The sequence below is a fragment of the Cucurbita moschata genome, unplaced genomic scaffold, assembly GCF_002738365.1.
Source record: "Cucurbita moschata cultivar Rifu unplaced genomic scaffold, Cmos_1.0 Cmo_Scf00014, whole genome shotgun sequence".
Lineage (NCBI taxonomy): Eukaryota > Viridiplantae > Streptophyta > Magnoliopsida > Cucurbitales > Cucurbitaceae > Cucurbita > Cucurbita moschata.
In genome coordinates, this window is record NW_019268530.1 from 1057573 (window position 1) to 1076107 (window position 18535).

The 18535-nt window shown below is 32.9% G+C and overlaps 2 protein-coding genes and 1 long non-coding RNA gene across 4 annotated transcripts in view; 2 read left to right on the plus strand and 1 right to left on the minus strand.

Moving 5' to 3' along the window:
• LOC111452781 (transcription factor MYB46-like) overlaps positions 1 to 4275 on the plus strand; it is a 5559-nt gene extending 1284 nt beyond the window's left edge. The window contains exons 1-3 of one of the 2 annotated variants that reach the window (XM_023093665.1): positions 609 to 1296; positions 2277 to 2633; positions 3119 to 4275. In XM_023093665.1, coding sequence (XP_022949433.1) covers positions 2353 to 2633; positions 3119 to 3779 — 942 coding nt within the window. In that variant the 5' untranslated portion in view covers positions 609 to 1296; positions 2277 to 2352 and the 3' untranslated portion in view covers positions 3780 to 4275. Of the gene's footprint in view, positions 1 to 608; positions 2634 to 3118 lie in introns of those variants that run through there. The other variant, XM_023093664.1, reaches the window with a different exon arrangement.
• Positions 4276 to 12259: 7984 nt separating this feature from the next.
• LOC111452017 lies at positions 12260 to 15822 on the minus strand. Its single transcript, XR_002712069.1, has 6 exons — positions 15733 to 15822; positions 15182 to 15404; positions 15003 to 15098; positions 13878 to 14050; positions 12542 to 13795; positions 12260 to 12454 (listed from the first exon to the last, which is right to left on the minus strand). It is a non-coding gene; the product is annotated as an uncharacterized LOC111452017 (long non-coding RNA).
• Positions 13192 to 16737, plus strand: LOC111452015 (protein DETOXIFICATION 43-like). Its single transcript, XM_023092532.1, has 13 exons — positions 13192 to 13337; positions 13470 to 13591; positions 13682 to 14089; positions 14240 to 14412; positions 14537 to 14672; positions 14769 to 14865; positions 14947 to 15047; positions 15206 to 15369; positions 15535 to 15606; positions 15750 to 15866; positions 16034 to 16129; positions 16301 to 16422; positions 16662 to 16737. Exons 1-13 carry the CDS (start codon positions 13261 to 13263, stop codon positions 16714 to 16716), a joined length of 1740 nt encoding a protein of 579 aa, XP_022948300.1. The 5' UTR covers positions 13192 to 13260; the 3' UTR covers positions 16717 to 16737.
• Positions 16738 to 18535: the final 1798 nt, after the last annotated feature.

Sequence of the window (18535 nt, forward strand, 5' to 3'; positions counted from 1 at the left end):
AAAAAAAAAAAAAAAAAAAAAAAAAAAAAAAAAAAAAAAAAAAAAAAAAAAAAGAGAGGTTAAATTCCATTGTGGCACTGATGAATGCCTGGTGTATTGAGGAACAGGTTGGTTTTCTTATCTTTGTGTCCAAGTTGGATGTTGCTTTGTGTTGGATCATAATCATGACTTGAATTTTTCGTACAGCTGTATCTAGATAGAAATAGAATGCTTTTTTGAACATTTGAGTAGCTTTGGAGTTTACCACTTGCTTTTTTCCTCAGAAAATTTATGTAGTCTCTTTCAGGAAAAAAAAGAAAAAAAAGAAAAAAAGAAAAACTAAGGGAAGCTCAGACTAGAATAATTTATTCTCCCTAACAATCTCAAGATGACAAAGACCTATACAACTGTTTTCTCTGAGAAAATGACTGGGAAATGATGGTGGATTTTCCATGATCATATGGTGCATAGATTGAGTTTCTTTCTCTCAAACTTGGCATGCAGGGAGAGGGATTAGGTAGATGAAGGAATTGCTTAATAAAGACTTCCTTGACAGAAAATGGGCTTCTTCTCTTCTGTTTTCTTTTTGTTTCTTTTTTTGAAGGGGGGTAGCCTTTGTTTCTGTCGGTCTCTGTGATTTTCATTGGATACCAATTTTTTTATTTTAGCATGAACCGTATGAATCTTTAAATGCACATGAACTGTGTTTATCAGAAAGGATCTAAACTTGAAAATCTGTTTTGATCAGGTAAGAAAGAAGTAGAATGAATAGGGAAGGGTGATGAATACGTATGAAATACTTGTATAATTCTTATGCACATTTCAAGCAATTGACAGCAATGATGGGTATGCTTTTGGATAAGAATACACAAATACCACGTAGACAATCAATTAGGCTACCTAGATTGCTTGAAATTGTTGTTGGTAATGAAAGAATTTGAGTTACTGTTGCAATTAATGGAGCTAACTATTTGATGGGTCGTGTTATCTTTTAACTGATGTAGCAAGCAATATCTCTGTTCATGTTACTTTAGTATCAAGAATGCTCACAAACTGATTTTACCATATTTATTGGGCTAATTCTTTTGATTATTGGCATTGCCCTTTGCACCCACTTCAATTATTTTAGATCTGTTCGATTACATGTTTGGCTTTCCTTTTTCCTTCTCTTTGAGAACAGAAAATAAGTACCAGATGCTGGAATGGCACACCAATATTATAAAAGATCTTTTCCTGGAAAAACTCGGGGCATTGAAGGCCCCACTACTTGCCGTATGCTTTTACGGTCCACCTTCTCGGGGAAGTTTGATGCTCCAAGTAAGTTCTAAAAGACAACAATGTTTCAAGTTATTAAGTTCATTGGAGGTTGAACCAAATACTTTCTAGGGTGCTCTTCAAAGTCTCACCATCATTTCTATGGCATGTTTTACGTGCGACGTTGAAGAAATTAGGCTAAAAGAAAGGAATGGATTGGCTAGATTAACTTTCATTGAATTAGAACATAATCAATCTATCTATTTGTAGCTGTGGGTCAACAAGAAGATGATATGTCGTGGATTCCTCTTTAAAAGTAGCAATTTTCTTGGGAAGATTTAGTTCATGTTGTGAAGAAATCTGTTCAAGAAGAGATGAAAGGAGATCTTCATGCAAAGAATGAATGGACAATCTCCAATTGAAGGGATCAATATTTGGAAAAAAAACGAAAACAGAAACATTTATCAAATTGTGGAAACAGTAAAAAAAACACATCCCAAAGTACCCAAGTACATTCATGTACTCTCTCTCTCTAGGTTTATTCTTCATAGTCACGTGTCTTTAGAGAGAGAGAGAGAGAGAGAGAGAGAGAGAGATTATTATGTGAAGTGGAAGCAAAACTGTAGTTCTTTGTTATATAGAAGACAATGATTACCTTGTGAGTGAAGAAAAATTCAAAAAAAAAGACAAGAATTGAGTCAAAGACAAGAAGACCTACCATCCCCTTCCCTCTCTCTCTCTCTCTCTCTCTCTCTCTGTTCACAAAGAGACACATACACAAATGGAGGTCCCCCTCCAATCCGTTTTCCACTCCACCTAGCAACCAACCAACACAATCTTCTCTCTCTCTCTCTCTTTCTGGACACAAATATTCACAATTCAAATTCATGTTCTTCAAGCAACAAAGGCGTCCCCAACCATCTCCATCATCATCACCCTTACCACGCCATGAAGCCTTCTATTTTTCTCTTTCTTTTTTCTTTTTCCTCTCTACGCACACACATTAGATATATGTATATATATATATTCAATTCTCCATGCAGGGACCAAACCCAGTTAGTAAAAGGGAAGAAAAGAGAGGAAAAGTGAAGAGAAAAGAAGAGAAGAGAAGAGAGAAGAATGAGGAAACCGGAGGCGGGTCTTGGGAAAGAGAATGTGGAGAAGAACAAGTACCGGAAAGGCCTGTGGTCGCCGGAGGAGGACGAGAAGCTGATGAGGTATATGTTGAGCGATGGACAGGGGTGTTGGAGTGACATTGCTAGGAATGCAGGGCTTCAGAGATGTGGCAAGAGTTGTCGTCTTCGTTGGATTAATTACCTTAGACCCGACCTCAAACGTGGAGCTTTCTCTCCTCAGGAAGAAGAGCTTATTGTCCATTTGCATTCCCTTATTGGCAACAGGTCCTCTCTCTCTCCCTCTCTATTCTCTCTTCTTTCTCCTCTCGACACATTTTTCTTGATACCCAATTGAGAGTTTCTAATGGGTTTTTAGGAGAAACAACTAAAGACAATGATGAAGAACCCTTTCCTTCCCCTACATTCATGAAGAATACCTCTCAAGCTTGTTATCACATGTGTTGTTTCTGTTTATATACATTGAGTTATTATGGTTAAATTATCACTAAATCTTAAATGCTCGAGTGAAGAGATTTCTTTGACTTCTCTCGAATGTTCATTGTTTTGAAACATGTCATTTGCTGTAGCTTTATTCAGAAATGTTATTGGTGTAATATGATACGATATTTGGCTTTAGATGGTTTAAACAGAGACAATGACATGGATTTCATGTCATGTTATAATATCATTCCTTGTTCCAGAAGCAATGATATTTTGAATCCATTCTTTCTTTGAATCCCAAAGACTAATGAACTTGTTTTCTTGAATAGGTGGTCTCAAATTGCATCCCGTTTGCCTGGACGTACCGACAATGAAATAAAGAATTTTTGGAATTCCACATTAAAGAAAAGGTTAAAAAACAACCTCTCCTCCACACCATTCAGCAACCACGAATCATCGGATCCTAGGTTGGACATGATGTTTGGAGGGATAATGGCGATGCAAGAACATGAGATCATGAGTATGAACTTGAGCATGGATTCATCATCGACCTCGTCATCATCTTCCCAGCTTCCATTTTCTGCCACAGGACACAACTCGTTGGACGGTTCATCCATGCCTTTCCTAGACAACAACTTCGAAATGGCATCCATGGTTGGTGCCACCAATGGCTTTCTGCAGGCACCGGGAGGGTGCGCGACAGAAATGGGAATGAGAATGATCATGGAAGAGCGACTTAGCTATGGAAGTTTGGAGGCTCAAAGATCAATGGAGGTTGAAAGGGAAGTGCTATGTCTTCCACATGAAGAGATGAACAACAGAAGCAATTTTGATGAGTATTTGGGTACAAATGAGCAGAATTTGAATGTGGAGGAGATGTTTGGAGATATGGGAAGCCATGGACAAGTACAAGAAAGCTTGAAGATGGGTAATGAATGGGATTTGGAGAGTTTTATGCTGGACATATCCTCATTTCCTCATTTTCTTTGATCTTCAATCTCCACCCTCTCACTCTACAAATCTTCATTTACTTAGAATTTTTTTCAAAAAAAGCTTTTCGAACCCATTTGTTTAAGGGAGTTTTTGAGAAACCAACCCCTTAAAATTTTATATATTTCCCCATATATGATGATTTCTTCTCTCTCAATAAAACCCCATAAATTTTTTTAAAAAATCGAATAAGAAAATTAGTTTTGTTCTTTGACTGGCCATGGTTGAAGCCCTATGAATGAAAATGGAAAAGAGGTTTCTTTTGGTTTAGGTGTTGTGTTTTTGGGAGGCTCAAGAAGTTGATTCCCAAATTCTGCAGCTGAGAGAGTTAGAGAGAAGGTAGTGCTTTTTGCATTGCACAACAAAGCACCTTTGTTGCCCAAACTCGAGAGAATTTTGAGTAAGTTTGTGTAGCTTCAAAGCATGGTCTTTTCTGAGTATCATTGTTGTTTTATCATTTATATGTACAAATCCAAATATACACATTCAATCACATTTCTCGTCCCTACTTGTTGTTGAACGAACTAAAAAAAAAGAAGCAGATTATTATCCATGATCTTTTTTTAAAACGGATATAATAATTTAAAATAATATTAAACCACTGTATTCTCAACTTAAGTATAATTCAAATAGTTAAATTTTATATATCATTTCCATTTGTATACGTTTAGTTTTTAGTATCAAAGAATTCAGTGAATTCCCGAGTATTATTTTTCATACCTCATAAGGGACAACTTAGAGTTGGAGATTTTATCTTTAAGATTAATATATATCACTTTAATCCATTTTTACTATAAATCAATATCCTAGTTACTTCAACTCACATGCATGCAACATAGCAACAGATTATCAAGTATATATTAAAAATATTATTTTTCATGAAGGTAAAATTTAGTATTTGAACTTTAATTTTATAACAATTTAATCTTATTTTTAAATTTATAATGATTTAATTTTTTTGCGGTATTATGTAACAATTTAGTCCCTGTAATATTCGGTGGAAAATGAGTTTACATAAATAAATAAATAAATAAAAAGGATTATACATATTTGGGATAACTTTGACTCTTTAGAAAAGTTTGACACAGTGTGGCAGATTTGTAATTTTTGTTTCAACGCTGGGTATTTATCTTACTTTCTGTTATTATTACTGTTATTATCGTTATTATTATATTGTCTTTTGAAAAATAAAATAGTCAGCATTAATATTTAGCAGGCAAAATCAGGCCACACGCCTCGATGACACGTGTTACAAAAACCAGAAAAAAAAAACGTGGTTGAAAAGAAATTCATTTTATTCAGAAAAAGAAAAAAAAAGTAAATATCTAAATAAAAATTGCTTTATATCCTTGAGAAATTTTGGAGGGCTAATGCGCAATTAACTTGATTTATTTGTGTGAAAATAATACATATGGAAATTACAAAAATAATAAATCATGGTACAAATTTTTCTCATCCAAGTTTATAATAAAATAATGTTTAGTTAACTGAAAATTCAACTCAACATAGAATTGCTACAAACAAAACATTATGATTGAGTCATGCACCGTATAAATAGTGATTTTTAATTCTTTTAAACCTTTCTTAGCTACCTTATCCTCAAGATCTCTCTCATTCGGCTGTGGTTTCTGTTCATTCATGTTCTCCTCTTTTACTCGAGTGTCGCACTTTTTCTAAAAGAAATACTTACTTTTGTACAAATAATAAAATATTAATATAATGTATATGAAATTTATTTAAAAAAATGAAAATTTCCCATATATATATATATATATATATAATATGATGTGTAAATATTGAGGGAAGAGTAAATGAGAGGTATTAAGGTTATGATAATATCTTGATGTAAAAGCAAATTAAAGCTATAAATCATTTTTATTATTTCTTACCCTTATGATCATTACCCTATATGCCCTTCTTCTATGACTTCAAAACCAAGAAATATTTCTCTTTTTCTCTACTTTTATTATCATTTATCGAGATAGTGTCATTTTTGGTGCAAAGTTAAACGTTCGACCCAAGAAGCCGACCTAGGAAGCATCCACCCGCCTCGCAGCTCCGACACCTTCCCCAACCCGACCCACGAAGCCCCCTCCTCCCGTAGTGCACTCTCTCCCACTATTCGAATTTATTTCTAGTGACGAGACTGACCATAGTGAGGAGGAAGGGTATTATGAGAGGAATGGAGAAGAAGTGGTTGGAGAATAAATAATAATTATGAAATTAAATAAAGGTATAATAAATCTTATATCCTAAAAAAATTAACAATAAATTCGAATGGACTGGATTCAATCAAAACTAATCTTAAAAAAATTCGGGTGAACGCATCTATATCACTTTCATCAATTTTTTAATTTCGTCAAATTACAACTCAAATGACGTGAAAACCCCGCATCTATATCAGCTTTATGACCAGTTCACGGGTATTTCCTCACCATCTAAGTTGATCAATAGGTGTCAGGGTCCATTTGATAATATCAACGACATGCACTCACACCATCAAAACGAAAGATCCAACCATCAAATTAATCCGGTACACGCCATTCATCGAACCCAAAAAGTTGTGGTCCGAAATATTCTAAATTAGGAAAAAAATGAAAAAAAAAATACATAAAACATAAAAAGTTATGGCACAAAATTGAAAAAGGTGCAATATGATATGAAATGGTGGTGGGGGGGCGCCCCTGAAAACAGCAATATGTTAGGTCTTATGTCTCATTTGTTGTAGAAGCAAATTAGAATTAGGGCATTAACGCCACCATAGCTGCTAGGCGTGGCCTTTCACCACTACGGAAACACCCATGATATGAAATCACTAACCAATCCCTTCCCCTCTAAACACTTGGGGATTTTAAAATCTTCCATTGAATCGATCGTGATCGTGATCGTGATCGTGCGTTCGTACGAAATATGTAAGGACAATTGATATTTTTGTATTTTTCATAATCATATGATATGGTTTGTTTAATTTGATCGTTTTAAGTAATATGTATTTGCTACTGATTGTTCGTAGAAATATTCGGTTGTATGCTTGGGAGATTTCACATCGGTTGGAGAGGAGAATAAAACATTTCTTATATACCTTTCCGTAGTAGACGCGTGTGAGATTGACGGCGATATGTAATGAGCCAAAGTGGACAATATTTGCTAGTAGTGGGCTTGGACTGTTACAAATCGTATCAGAGTTAGACATTCTTTATATGGGTGTGGAAACCTCTCCCTAGTAGACAACGTTTTAGAATCGTGAGGCTAACGACGATATGTAACGGGCTAAAGCAAACAATATCAACCAGCGGTGCGCTTGACTGTTACAAATGGAGGTATCATAGTCAAATATCGGGCGGTATGCCAGTAAGGACGCTGGCCTCCAAAGAGGTGGATTGTGAGATCCACCTCGGTTGTAGAGAGGAACAAAATAGTGTGGAAACCGATCCCTTAAAGACATAAAGAAGAATTAATAAATTAAAAAATATATATATATACATCCAAGGTTCATATATTTCTATTGCTTTTCTTAACCATTATTTCTTCGTAACATTAATTTAACCAGTTCTTATATTATATATTACCATAATCGATCTCCGACGAAGAGCTTATATATGAAACATCACGAACCTGAAATAAAAATATCATATCATTACGGAAAAGAAAATACTATTTACATAAAGACGAACACGTTCATCTTTTGTATATATCGATTTTGAATGTCAAAGCCATCTTTTTCCAATAACTTTCCATAGTGTGCTTAGGGTTCATGATTGGAGACGAGTACTCTAATGTCCATGTCACTTTCAATATCGTTTTGGTTCCTTAGTGATCATCAAGTCTCTCACCCTTTTAAAAGTCTATAATTTTCACATCACGGGGCCTCTTTATTTCATTATTTTCCCTAAATAATGATCGTACAAATAAAGCTTTCAACAACTGCGAAATTACACAATAGGATGAACACGACTTTTTATATGATGTCCCATATTGGTTGGGGAGGAGAACAAAACACTCTTTAAAGGGTGTGGAAACCTTCCCCTAGCGGACGCGTTTTGAAACCTTGAGGGGAAGCCAGAAAGGAAAAGCCCAAATATGACAATATCTGCTAGCGGTGGGCCTGGGTCGTTACAAATGGTAGCAGAGCTAGACACTGGACGATGTGTCAGCCTTCTCGCTGTTCCTCGAAGGGGGTAGACAAGAGGCGGCGTGCCAGTAAGGACGCTAGGCCCCGAAGGGGAGTGGATTTGGTGGTGGTCCCACATCGATTGAAGAAAGGATCGAGTGCCAGTGAGAACGCTGACCCCGAAGGGGGGTGGATTGTGATGTCCTACATTGATTGGGGAGGAGAACAAAACACTTTTTACAGCGGTGTGGAAACCTTCCCCTAACCGACGTGTTTTAAAGTACACTAACAGTGGATCTAGGTCGTTACATTTTATTTTTATGAACATCGTTTTTACATTAACAAATCAAAATCACGATCACTTCCAAATTATTTGAAACTAAAAAGAAAAAAATCCAACAAAAAGAAAAAGTTGAAGATAAAAAGAAAGTGATAAAATTTTACAGTGGGTTAATCCTTTTGTCCAAAATTTTATCTTGAAATAGCCAATGGAATTTTCCTCTATAATATTTTATTATAAAAAAAAGAATATATCCCCACCAAATGCTTTTAAATATTTAAGATAAATATTTTTGAGTGCTTTTCTCACTCAAGATATTTTGTGCCAATTGATTGATACGGATTTGTTTTTAAAATATTTAAATTTTGTTGGAGTAACTAATTTTATAAACCCATTTAATTCCATTTTTTATTATAAAATATTATTAATTATTCTTGTATTTGATTGGTAAATTAATTAAATGATTATATTCAGTAGGCACGATTTAGAATCTTGAGAATCTTATTAGTATATTAGTATATTTCATCTCGAAAGCTCAAGTTTTATTTATTTAATTATATATAAATATAGGGTTCGATTCCTTCTTTCGATTCTTTGCCATTCTAACTAGAGATGTGTACGGTGTAGGACGAGACATATTTTGATTTTCATTTATTTTAATGAGAATTGGATTCTTCATTAATTTTTTCATATATATATATATTTCTATTTGTAATTAGAAGTATAATATTTGAAAAATATATTATAATAATTAGATATGGAATATATCTTAAATATTATATTTTAATATTCTTTCGTTTATAATCAAATAATTTGATTAGTAGTATATTTTATTTTATTCTCAATATTTAATTAGTTTATATTTTCATTTAGATATTAGTTGGTAGCTTGTATCCTATTCAAACGTTATGAATATCAATGAGAATACACACCTTCATCTCAATTCTATTTCTCACTCTTAACACTTCGGCTTTATCTTCATTACCATGGACAATAATCCTTTAAAAAAAAGTATATAAAAACATGAAAATCAATCGATATTGGTTCGAGTTTAATTAAATGAATAACTTATATTATATTGTTTAATGAGTGTGAAATTTTGATCAAGATACAGATATCTTGATATCTGAATAATATATTATACTTTTTTGATACGATATAACAAAAAATCTTTTTATTGATTCTTCTTTTTCGTTTCTCTTTTATTTTAACGAGATATCTCAGTTAAAATGTTTTTCTACTCGACAAAAATTATAAATAAATAAATAAATATCAGTTGAAAATATTTGAATAAGAACAAAGGAGACACATAAATTCATTGGAGTCCGTTTAATCCACGCTTTGTATGAACACTTTTATGGCCGACATCAGATTTTCTTGTTCTTTATTTTTTTTTTCTCAATTCTTTATATTTGAAATGATTTTACATTTGATATGATTGATTACTTTTTTTTTCTCGAAATTATATAATATTTGATTTTGATATTAATTTGTAATTTGTTCTTGAATTATTTAATTTTAAATTTCATAAATATTTTTTTTTGTTTAAAATATTATATATTTGTGTTATTTGTTTTTATTTTAATAGGTTGACCTTTTTAACAAGCTCGTATTTTATTATAAAAATACTAAAAAAATGCTAAGGTTTAAAATTAAGATAAAAATGATTTTTTTTTCATAGATAAATTTTAAATTTTATATAAAATAATTTAAATTATATATATTATATATAAATATCTATTCATATTAGTTATAATTGTACGAATACCACTATAAATTGTCACAATGAATTTATTTATTTATTTATTTATTGTACTCTTCTAGAATATTAAAGTACTTTTGTTTTTAATTTCTTGTACGGTTTGAATAAAAAAAAAAGAGAGAGAAGAGACGAAAACTCTGGTTTTCATCATTAATTCCATTTTCAAAGTGGAATAATTAATTATATTAATTTAATTATTGAGTAAATCTTTTCATAAACACACTTTATATTTTTTTTAATTTTATATTTGATCTTTTCGTACAATTCCTACTATTTTTTTTATCACTTTATGTCACAAAAGCAACCAAATATTTTAATTCACATTAAAACTTTATCTTAAAATTAAAGGTAAGATGGCTATTTTGCATGTACTCGTTTTTAAAAAATTAAAAATCTCTCCTAAACCTAAACTCTATTCGTTGGAGACGTTATACAGACCAACACAAGTGTTTCCAGCATATTTTATCCTCACTCATATGTATCTTAGAAAAATTCTCGAGAGGTCACCCAATATATAAATGCTCCAAACAAAGCACGCTTAACTATGGAGTTTCTATATGATTAAGCCACGAAAAATGAACATGCACCTTGTTGGTATAGGTACTAACTTTCATTTACTTAAAGTCTTTCTGAGTCATCCTTGCCTTCAGAATCGTTTTCATTTGGATGTAGTTTCAGTTTATTCATGTACCCATTCTTTACTTGGATGTCACATGTCCGTCAGCTTTTGTCTTGGTTCATCCTCAAACCACATGTTACTAAGAGAGGCATCGCTTTGATATTATTTATAACGACTCATTACCTTCGAATTTTATAATATTAGATAAATTAATTTTTTATCGTATACTTTTCTTCACAAATCTATTATACATTTTTTAAGAATTTAAATATCATAAAAATGAGAGAAAAAGAAATAAGGATTATATTTGAAATGGAATTTATAAATATAATAAAATAGATGGAAATTTAGATTGCAATTTGCAAATAAAATAGAGTTTGGAATCCTACGAAGCTCCCAATTTGGACTTGGGAAATAAAGATTAGGTTATCTACCAACTTCAAACCACTTAGTAAGTTTAAATTATTCTAATGTATGTATATATATATATATATATATATATATATATATGAAAAATATAATGCATACCCTAAAAGTTAGGAACTTAAAATAAATATGATATATTTTTGTATAAGGGTCACTCTAATATGTCATATGAATTGGATTATCGCTCATTCATCTATATATAGTTTTTTTAACGAGTTTTTAGTAAATAAAATTATTTTGAATTTTTTTTTCAATTTAGTCTCTATGGTTTGAAAATTTTTAATTCAAACTTTTATATTTTAATTACATTTTTTTATTTTATATTGGAGTTAGAGAAAAATATTGTGGAAAGAAAATTTCAATTTAATTTTTTTTAATTAAAAATAAATTTATTAGAAAAAATAAAAATATCCTATGGCCGTCTTTCATATCACATCAATAATTTTTCATTCTCTCTAAGTGGGTTTTGTGTGGGAATGAGAAATGGTATAAAAAGGGAAGAGTGTGAGGATGGATTGATGTGTGGAACAAAATTTGATACAAAAAAAAAACAATAGAATTTGGGCATTCTTCTCCGGATACAAAAGGTATACTTCTCATTCATCTCTCGTCTAGATAACTTTTTAACCTTTTTTTTTTCTTAGAATTTTCTTTACAATATCATGTCGTACTGAATATGAAAATTTCGAGACTGCAACGAAATTATTCTTAACCTTAATTTTATTGATAGTATAAGATCGAAGATTTATTATGAAGATCGTTGAAGGTGAAAAACTCGGTTTTTTTTTCCGCATTTTCATTAAAATTTTATGGAAAAAAAATATTCAAATGAATAGCTTTCTTTTTTTAGATTATAATTCCTTGTTTTTTTTTATTTATTTATAATGTTGTAATAAAATCCTTGTAATTTTAGTGGCATAAATTGTTGGGAATCATCAAGGACTATTGGGCCTTCATGGGCTACATTATGGGCCAATCTAAGGCCCAAGGGTGTAATGAGTAAAAAGTTAGTTTTTTAATGGCAGTAGATATCAAAATAATAATTTAATTAAAAAAAAAACTTGGACCTTTGTTTTCAACTCTCATCTCAAAGTTGTAATTCAATATTTTTCACACTTTATTAAAATCAATTTAAATATAATAAGTTTGAAGGAAATTCATATCAAATGAAACTAAATATGGTTTCATTTTATTTGATATGATGAACTCATGATTCAAATATAGGCTTTTTTTTTTTTTAAAAAAAAAAGAATAAAGAATAAAACCACTTTCTAAAGTCTAATATTCTTTAAATAATTCAGCAACTTAACTATCCATTTTCACGACATGTCAAATTCAACATGAACATGCACATGAACATCAAAAAGGAAAGAATTGGTTCTTTCTGAGGTATATCAAATTTTGAACCACTTACATCTTTAATCAAATCTCTGCAAACAACATTTCACTCTCTTTCTTTGCATCAAAAACCGTGAACCTGCAACAATCCAAGCACATCACTAGCCGATATTGTACAATTTAGCCTATTACGTATCATCGTCAGCTTCACGGTTTTAAAACGTACCTGTTAAGGAGAGATTTCCACACCCTTATAAGGAATGTTTTGTTTCTCTCTCTAACTGACGTGGGATGTCACATATCCTAGATTGGCCATTTGGAATCATTCCAAAGAAGCAAATCTGGGGTGGTGAAGATGAAAACAATCTTCCCAACATGTCAGAAGTCCCAACATGAGTGAGACAACAAAGGAATTTTCTCATTGTTCAACCAAGTTGTCCTAAAAAAAGTACATATATTCTCTTGGTTAGAACATTTTTAGGTTGTTTCACAGACCGAGAGAACTAAGGGAGGTCAGATTTTATCCCAAGATTCCAATGCTGAGCGTAATATTAAGACAACCATATCTTTCCAAAGCTAGTGTTGGAAAATCAGTATAAAAAAGCACATACCTTGTCATGAGCACAGCACTGGTTGTCTTTTCATCTCAATATCTGCATTCATTTGCATACCTTTTCATCAGCATGCTGCTTCACCATGTGAGCAGAAGAGAGCTTCCATGCGTTTCAATTGCTTTCCATGTTTTTGGTGAAGAAGGCATCATTTCTTTTGCATACATTCCATGTTTTTCTGTGATTGTAACTGATGTTTTGCCTCATAATCACTCAGCCTGAAGATTTCATATCTTGCTTCTCTGCGACATTTGGAGAAAGAGAGAGACAAGTGGCTGATTGCTATATAAAAAGACTAAGAACTTGATCAGATAAGAAAAAAAAAAACTAAATTATGGCTAATGAGCTTGGTTTGGTGATAAAAAAGAACCAGTGGAAGATGCCAATGAGTGTTTTCTTCAAGGATGCAAGGTATAGATAGAACTTTCCGCTCCAATTTTCACTTTAAAGTCAATAGGGCGAAACCCGCCATGATCTTTTGCTTCTTGAATTCTCTTTGTAGTCTCTTTAATTTGTTACTGATGCAAAGAAATGTCCTTCTAGACTTGTTTTCAAGTGGGATGATCTTGGAAAAGAGATCCTAGGAATTGCATTTCCAGCTGCTCTAGCTGTTGCTGCTGATCCCATTGCTTCTCTTATCGACACCATTTTCGTCGGCCATATTGGTATATACCTTGCATTTGCTGCTATCTTTTCATTGCAACCAATTTAATCATTTGTATTGATGAAGATAATGTTCAACTTGGCTTCTGCAGGAGCTGTTGAACTTGCAGCCGTTGGAGTGTCTGTTGCGATATTCAATCAAGCTTCAAGGATCACCATATTCCCATTGGTGAGCATAACAACATCATTTGTTGCTGAGGAAGACACTATTGGAAAAACAGCCATAAAACCAGTGAAAGGTGAGACAGAGAAGCATTTGACAGAGAATGGCCGAAAGAGAGAACTTACATTACAGGATGAAACCAAGAAGGAAAACATGTTGGAAAAGAGTAGTTCTGCTTCACTTATAACTAAAGAAACGAGAAATTCGACACCCGGAAATGGCACCATTCATGATTTGGAAAAGAATCCAAACATGTTGGAAAAGAAGTCCTCAGAAGAACATGATGGAAAAAGAGAATCTGTACAAGAAAATGCCACACTTGAGAACTCTGAAAAAGGTAAAATCTTTTTATTGTTTAAACAACGATGAGGATCATGAATTGAACCTCTAACCTTAAAACGAGATTGCTAATACCATAACTAAGTAAACGAAGGGATTAATCTAATTTCTATATTCAAACTGAGTAGCTTGGGATTTTCAATCGCAGATTTGAGCACAAAGAAGAGTCAACCTCCTACTGTCAAGCCCAAGAATAGAGAGAAGAAGCACATTGCTTCAGCATCCACAGCACTGATCTTTGGGACAGTTTTGGGCCTCCTGCAAGCAGTTTTCCTTGCATTTGGGGCTAAATTCCTATTAAATGTAATGGGAGTGAAGCAAGTAAGTTTCCTCATCTTCAAAAACTTACTTGAAAACAACAATAAACCCTGACGCTTACGGTTTCTAATGCAACTTCTTCCATATTGTACTCATTTTTTCTAGTATTGATACATTGAATCAACAGGGCTCTCCAATGCTAGCTCCTGCAATGAAATACTTGGTGTTAAGGTCACTTGGTGCTCCCGCTGTTCTTCTCTCTCTGGCCATGCAGGGAATCTTCAGAGGATTTAAGGACACAAGAACTCCTCTCTATGTTATTGGTAGCTCAAAATTTTTATCAGACTTCTTTAAAACTGTTAGGAATTTCCATCTTTCTCTAACTTTTCTTCATTCTCTTCTTTGAACTTTTGGAACAGTTTTGGGGTACACAACAAATATCATTTTGGATCCAATATTGATATTTGTGTGCCATTTGGGAGTGAAGGGTGCAGCCATAGCACATGTTCTTTCTCAGTAAGTAATATCATCACTCACATATTTGTGTTATTCCAATACATTCATTTCAATCATAACTTGATATTATTATTACCTCAGGTACTTAATTGTGTTGGTTCTAGCTTGGAGATTAATGCAAAAAGTGGATCTCTTACCTCCTAGCCTTAGAGAATTGCAGCTCGGTCGATTTCTCAAAAATGGTAATAACCATTCTTCATACCTTCCTTTTCTTCTACTAATGAGATTTGTACCTGAAAACAACAACATAGAAATCAAAAGTTGTTTGAAGATTTCCATTAGAAGTTTACAAATTCAAATCAATATTGGTTCCAACATGGTAGAGCTTTTCTGAATGCAGGTAGTCTGCTGTTGGCAAGAGTTATAGCTGTGACCTTCTGCGTGACACTTGCTGCATCCATGGCTGCTCGGCTAGGTCCAACGCCGATGGCTGCCTTCCAGACTTGCTTACAAGTCTGGATGACGTCCTCCCTCCTCGCTGATGGGCTTGCTGTTGCCGGACAGGTACTAAAATCAAAACCTCATGTTATCAACCATAACTTACGAACTTCTGTCATTTCCAATCGATCAAGAGATCAAAAATTTGAATCGTTTCATTCCATTTGTTGATGAACTCCAAAACAGAAATACTAGTAATCACTTATTGTGGGCGTTAAATTCTTCCTTCAGGCGATCCTAGCCTGTGCATTTGCAGAGAAAGACTACGACAAGACAACGGCTACAGCCACAAGAGTGCTACAGGTAACCAAATTCCCAGTCTAATGCATTGCACATAACATGCTCGACAAAATTCCCCAACGAAAATACAGTCCAAAATGAAAGAAACATAGAAAATAATACATGAATCGTAAGTAAGCATGAATTTACTTGGGGCGAAAATGCAGATGAGCTTCGTTCTCGGCGTTGGACTTGCTGTGATTGTTGCAGTGATCATGTACTTCGGAGCTGGAATCTTCTCCGGAGATGTAACTGTGCAAGCCCTCATCCACGTCGGAGTGCCGGTAATAACCTTTTAAATACATTTATATCAAAACTTGAGCATAATTCCATTTATAAATCATATATTTTTAAATATATACGAGATTTATATACCCGACCTTACTCGTTTAGCTCTAAAATAAAGTCTCGAATTGGAACTGACTATTTTTCTTGTCTCAATCTCTCGTAGTTTGTGGCCGCCACACAGCCAATGAACTCTTTAGCATTCGTATTTGACGGAGTCAATTTTGGAGCTTCTGATTTTGCTTACTCTGCCTACTCTTTGGCATGTGCTCTCTTTTCTAGTCAACTACGTTCCGTTCTCAAATCGAAAAATTATTCAATAAGACTGTTACAACGTTGTTACATTTATTCTTAATAATCACGAGATTCATATTTAAAATATTTTTATAATTTATATCTCATGCTAATAATCCATATTTCTTTCTATCCATAGACTTTGGTTTCCATTGCTACCATTCTCTCTCTCTTCCTTCTCTCCAAAAGCTATGGTTTCCTCGGGATTTGGACTGCTTTGGCCATCTACATGGCCCTTCGTACTCTTGTAGGATTGTTGAGGTATCTTCTATTCTCGAGATGATCGGTTCTTAATTTTTTTAGATGAAATCGTGAATTAAAACGTATTTTGGATTATTATGTTTTTTACGTGCTTTTATTGAGTATTAATTGTTTTAATGATAACTACAGTTGAATTATCCTTTTCAGAGTGAAGGAGAACGAATAGTTCAACTGTTGAGAAAAAAAAATGTTGGAATTCCGTCTCTAAATATTTTGAACGATTTATCTGGTGGTTGTAGGATGGGAAGTGGAACAGGACCGTGGCGTTACCTAAGAGGCTCGTTGTTGCCCTAATTACGTTCTTACATCAGAAAAGAAAGTTCGATCGGTGAAGCTTTATAACAGCGATAATCTTATCGGGTTTTTTTTTTTAATGTTGTTATTAATATTATTATTGTTATTTTCTATAGTCCAAAGTTGGGAAAGAGCTTCTTTCATACAACATATGTTATTGTTATAGAAAGAAATTATATTAAGTTATTTTGTAATTGATAAATGCAATCAATGAAAGTTTTAGTTTACAAGTCTTTGTAAAATTACTCATAATTTTTAAATAAAATATTATTTTAGTAGTTGGAAAATACTAAATAAAATCATGATGAAAATGAATTAATATTTGTACTTATGATTTAATTTTAAGGGACATCTCCATGTGGCTTTCTATCGATAATATCGATTATTTTTTTTAAAATTACTTAAATTAATAAATAAATATTTATCTGACAAATGGAATTGTTTTTATTTCACTTTTGAATTATCAATAAAAAAATAATTGGTGGCGTGAGTTGGAATCCATCCAATAAAAGCTTGCCAGGTAGCCATTCTTTTAACCTACCAAATTTATAAATTCTTTTATCTTTAATCGTTTCTATATAATAATGAGAATCTTTTGAAAATAATTTTATTCTATAAATTCAACTTATTAATTCTTTTTCATTGATTCAAACTATCAATTTCAAAAAAAATTATATTTCCAATATTATCGAGTTAGAAAATTAATTCCGCAATGACCATTTTGACCGCCAATCTTGAACCTACACACTAGGAACGAGGCGTAGAGGTCCCTTCAGCTCGTTGTACCGACGCTACAACTAACAAAACAGTCAACTGAAAAAAGTTGAATGAATATCAAACATCTCGCCCTCTTGCAAAAGGAATTTTGAGAAGATGTTGGAGGTTAGAAAAAGTCTTTAAAACCCTCAGTTTAGTGATGGAAGAGTCAATTATCTTAGATGTTTTAGGGTACGATCCCACGTCAATTAGAAAAGGGAACAAAACATTCCTTACAACCATGTGTAAACCTCTCTCTAGCATACAAAGTTTAAACCCGTGAGACTGACGACAACACCTAACGCCTCAAAGAGGATAATATCTACCCGCAACTACGACTTTTCTTGCATACCTAGAATTTTATGAATAGTACAAGGAGCTAGAGAATAAATTAGCTAATGAGTAATATAAGTGATGGTAAATGATAAAAATAGAAGCTTTAAATCTAAGCATTTAAGAAGCAAAAGAAATTAGTTGTGAAAAAAGTGAGAGAAAATATTATCCCAAAAGTGGAAAGGAAGCAACCCACTCAAAAAGTCTGCCTACCCACTTGCTCCATGGGACACAAAAGTGGTTGGACAATTACTTGCACCCACAACATTATGAACGCTATGAAATATTTCAACATTCAGACTCCAAGTTTAAGGTTTCAATCAATCAAAGCAATCAACATCCAATTAGGGAGAATGCTACCATCATCATTAGATCCTCAATCCTTTTCCGTCTCCTAAGAACCAAACCTCACATCAACAAATCAGCTCAGCAGCTCTCATCTCATCGAGATTTCCAGTAACAAATGATACAATTAACACAATGGATCATAATAAGAACAGATAACCAAAAAAAGCTTCAGATTATAAGTTTTACAGTCATTTGCAGAAGAACATAATTAACCTCTTCTTTTAGTTTTATATATAGATGGAAAAATTAAAAATAGAAGGGGGTGGGGAAAAGCTCTTGGTTTCTACAGCTTTAAATCAAGAAGCCTTTGTTGGAAATGAAATTGCAGAAAAAGGAGAGAGAAATATGATGGAACCTGGACAAGTTTCCTTAATATTTTTGG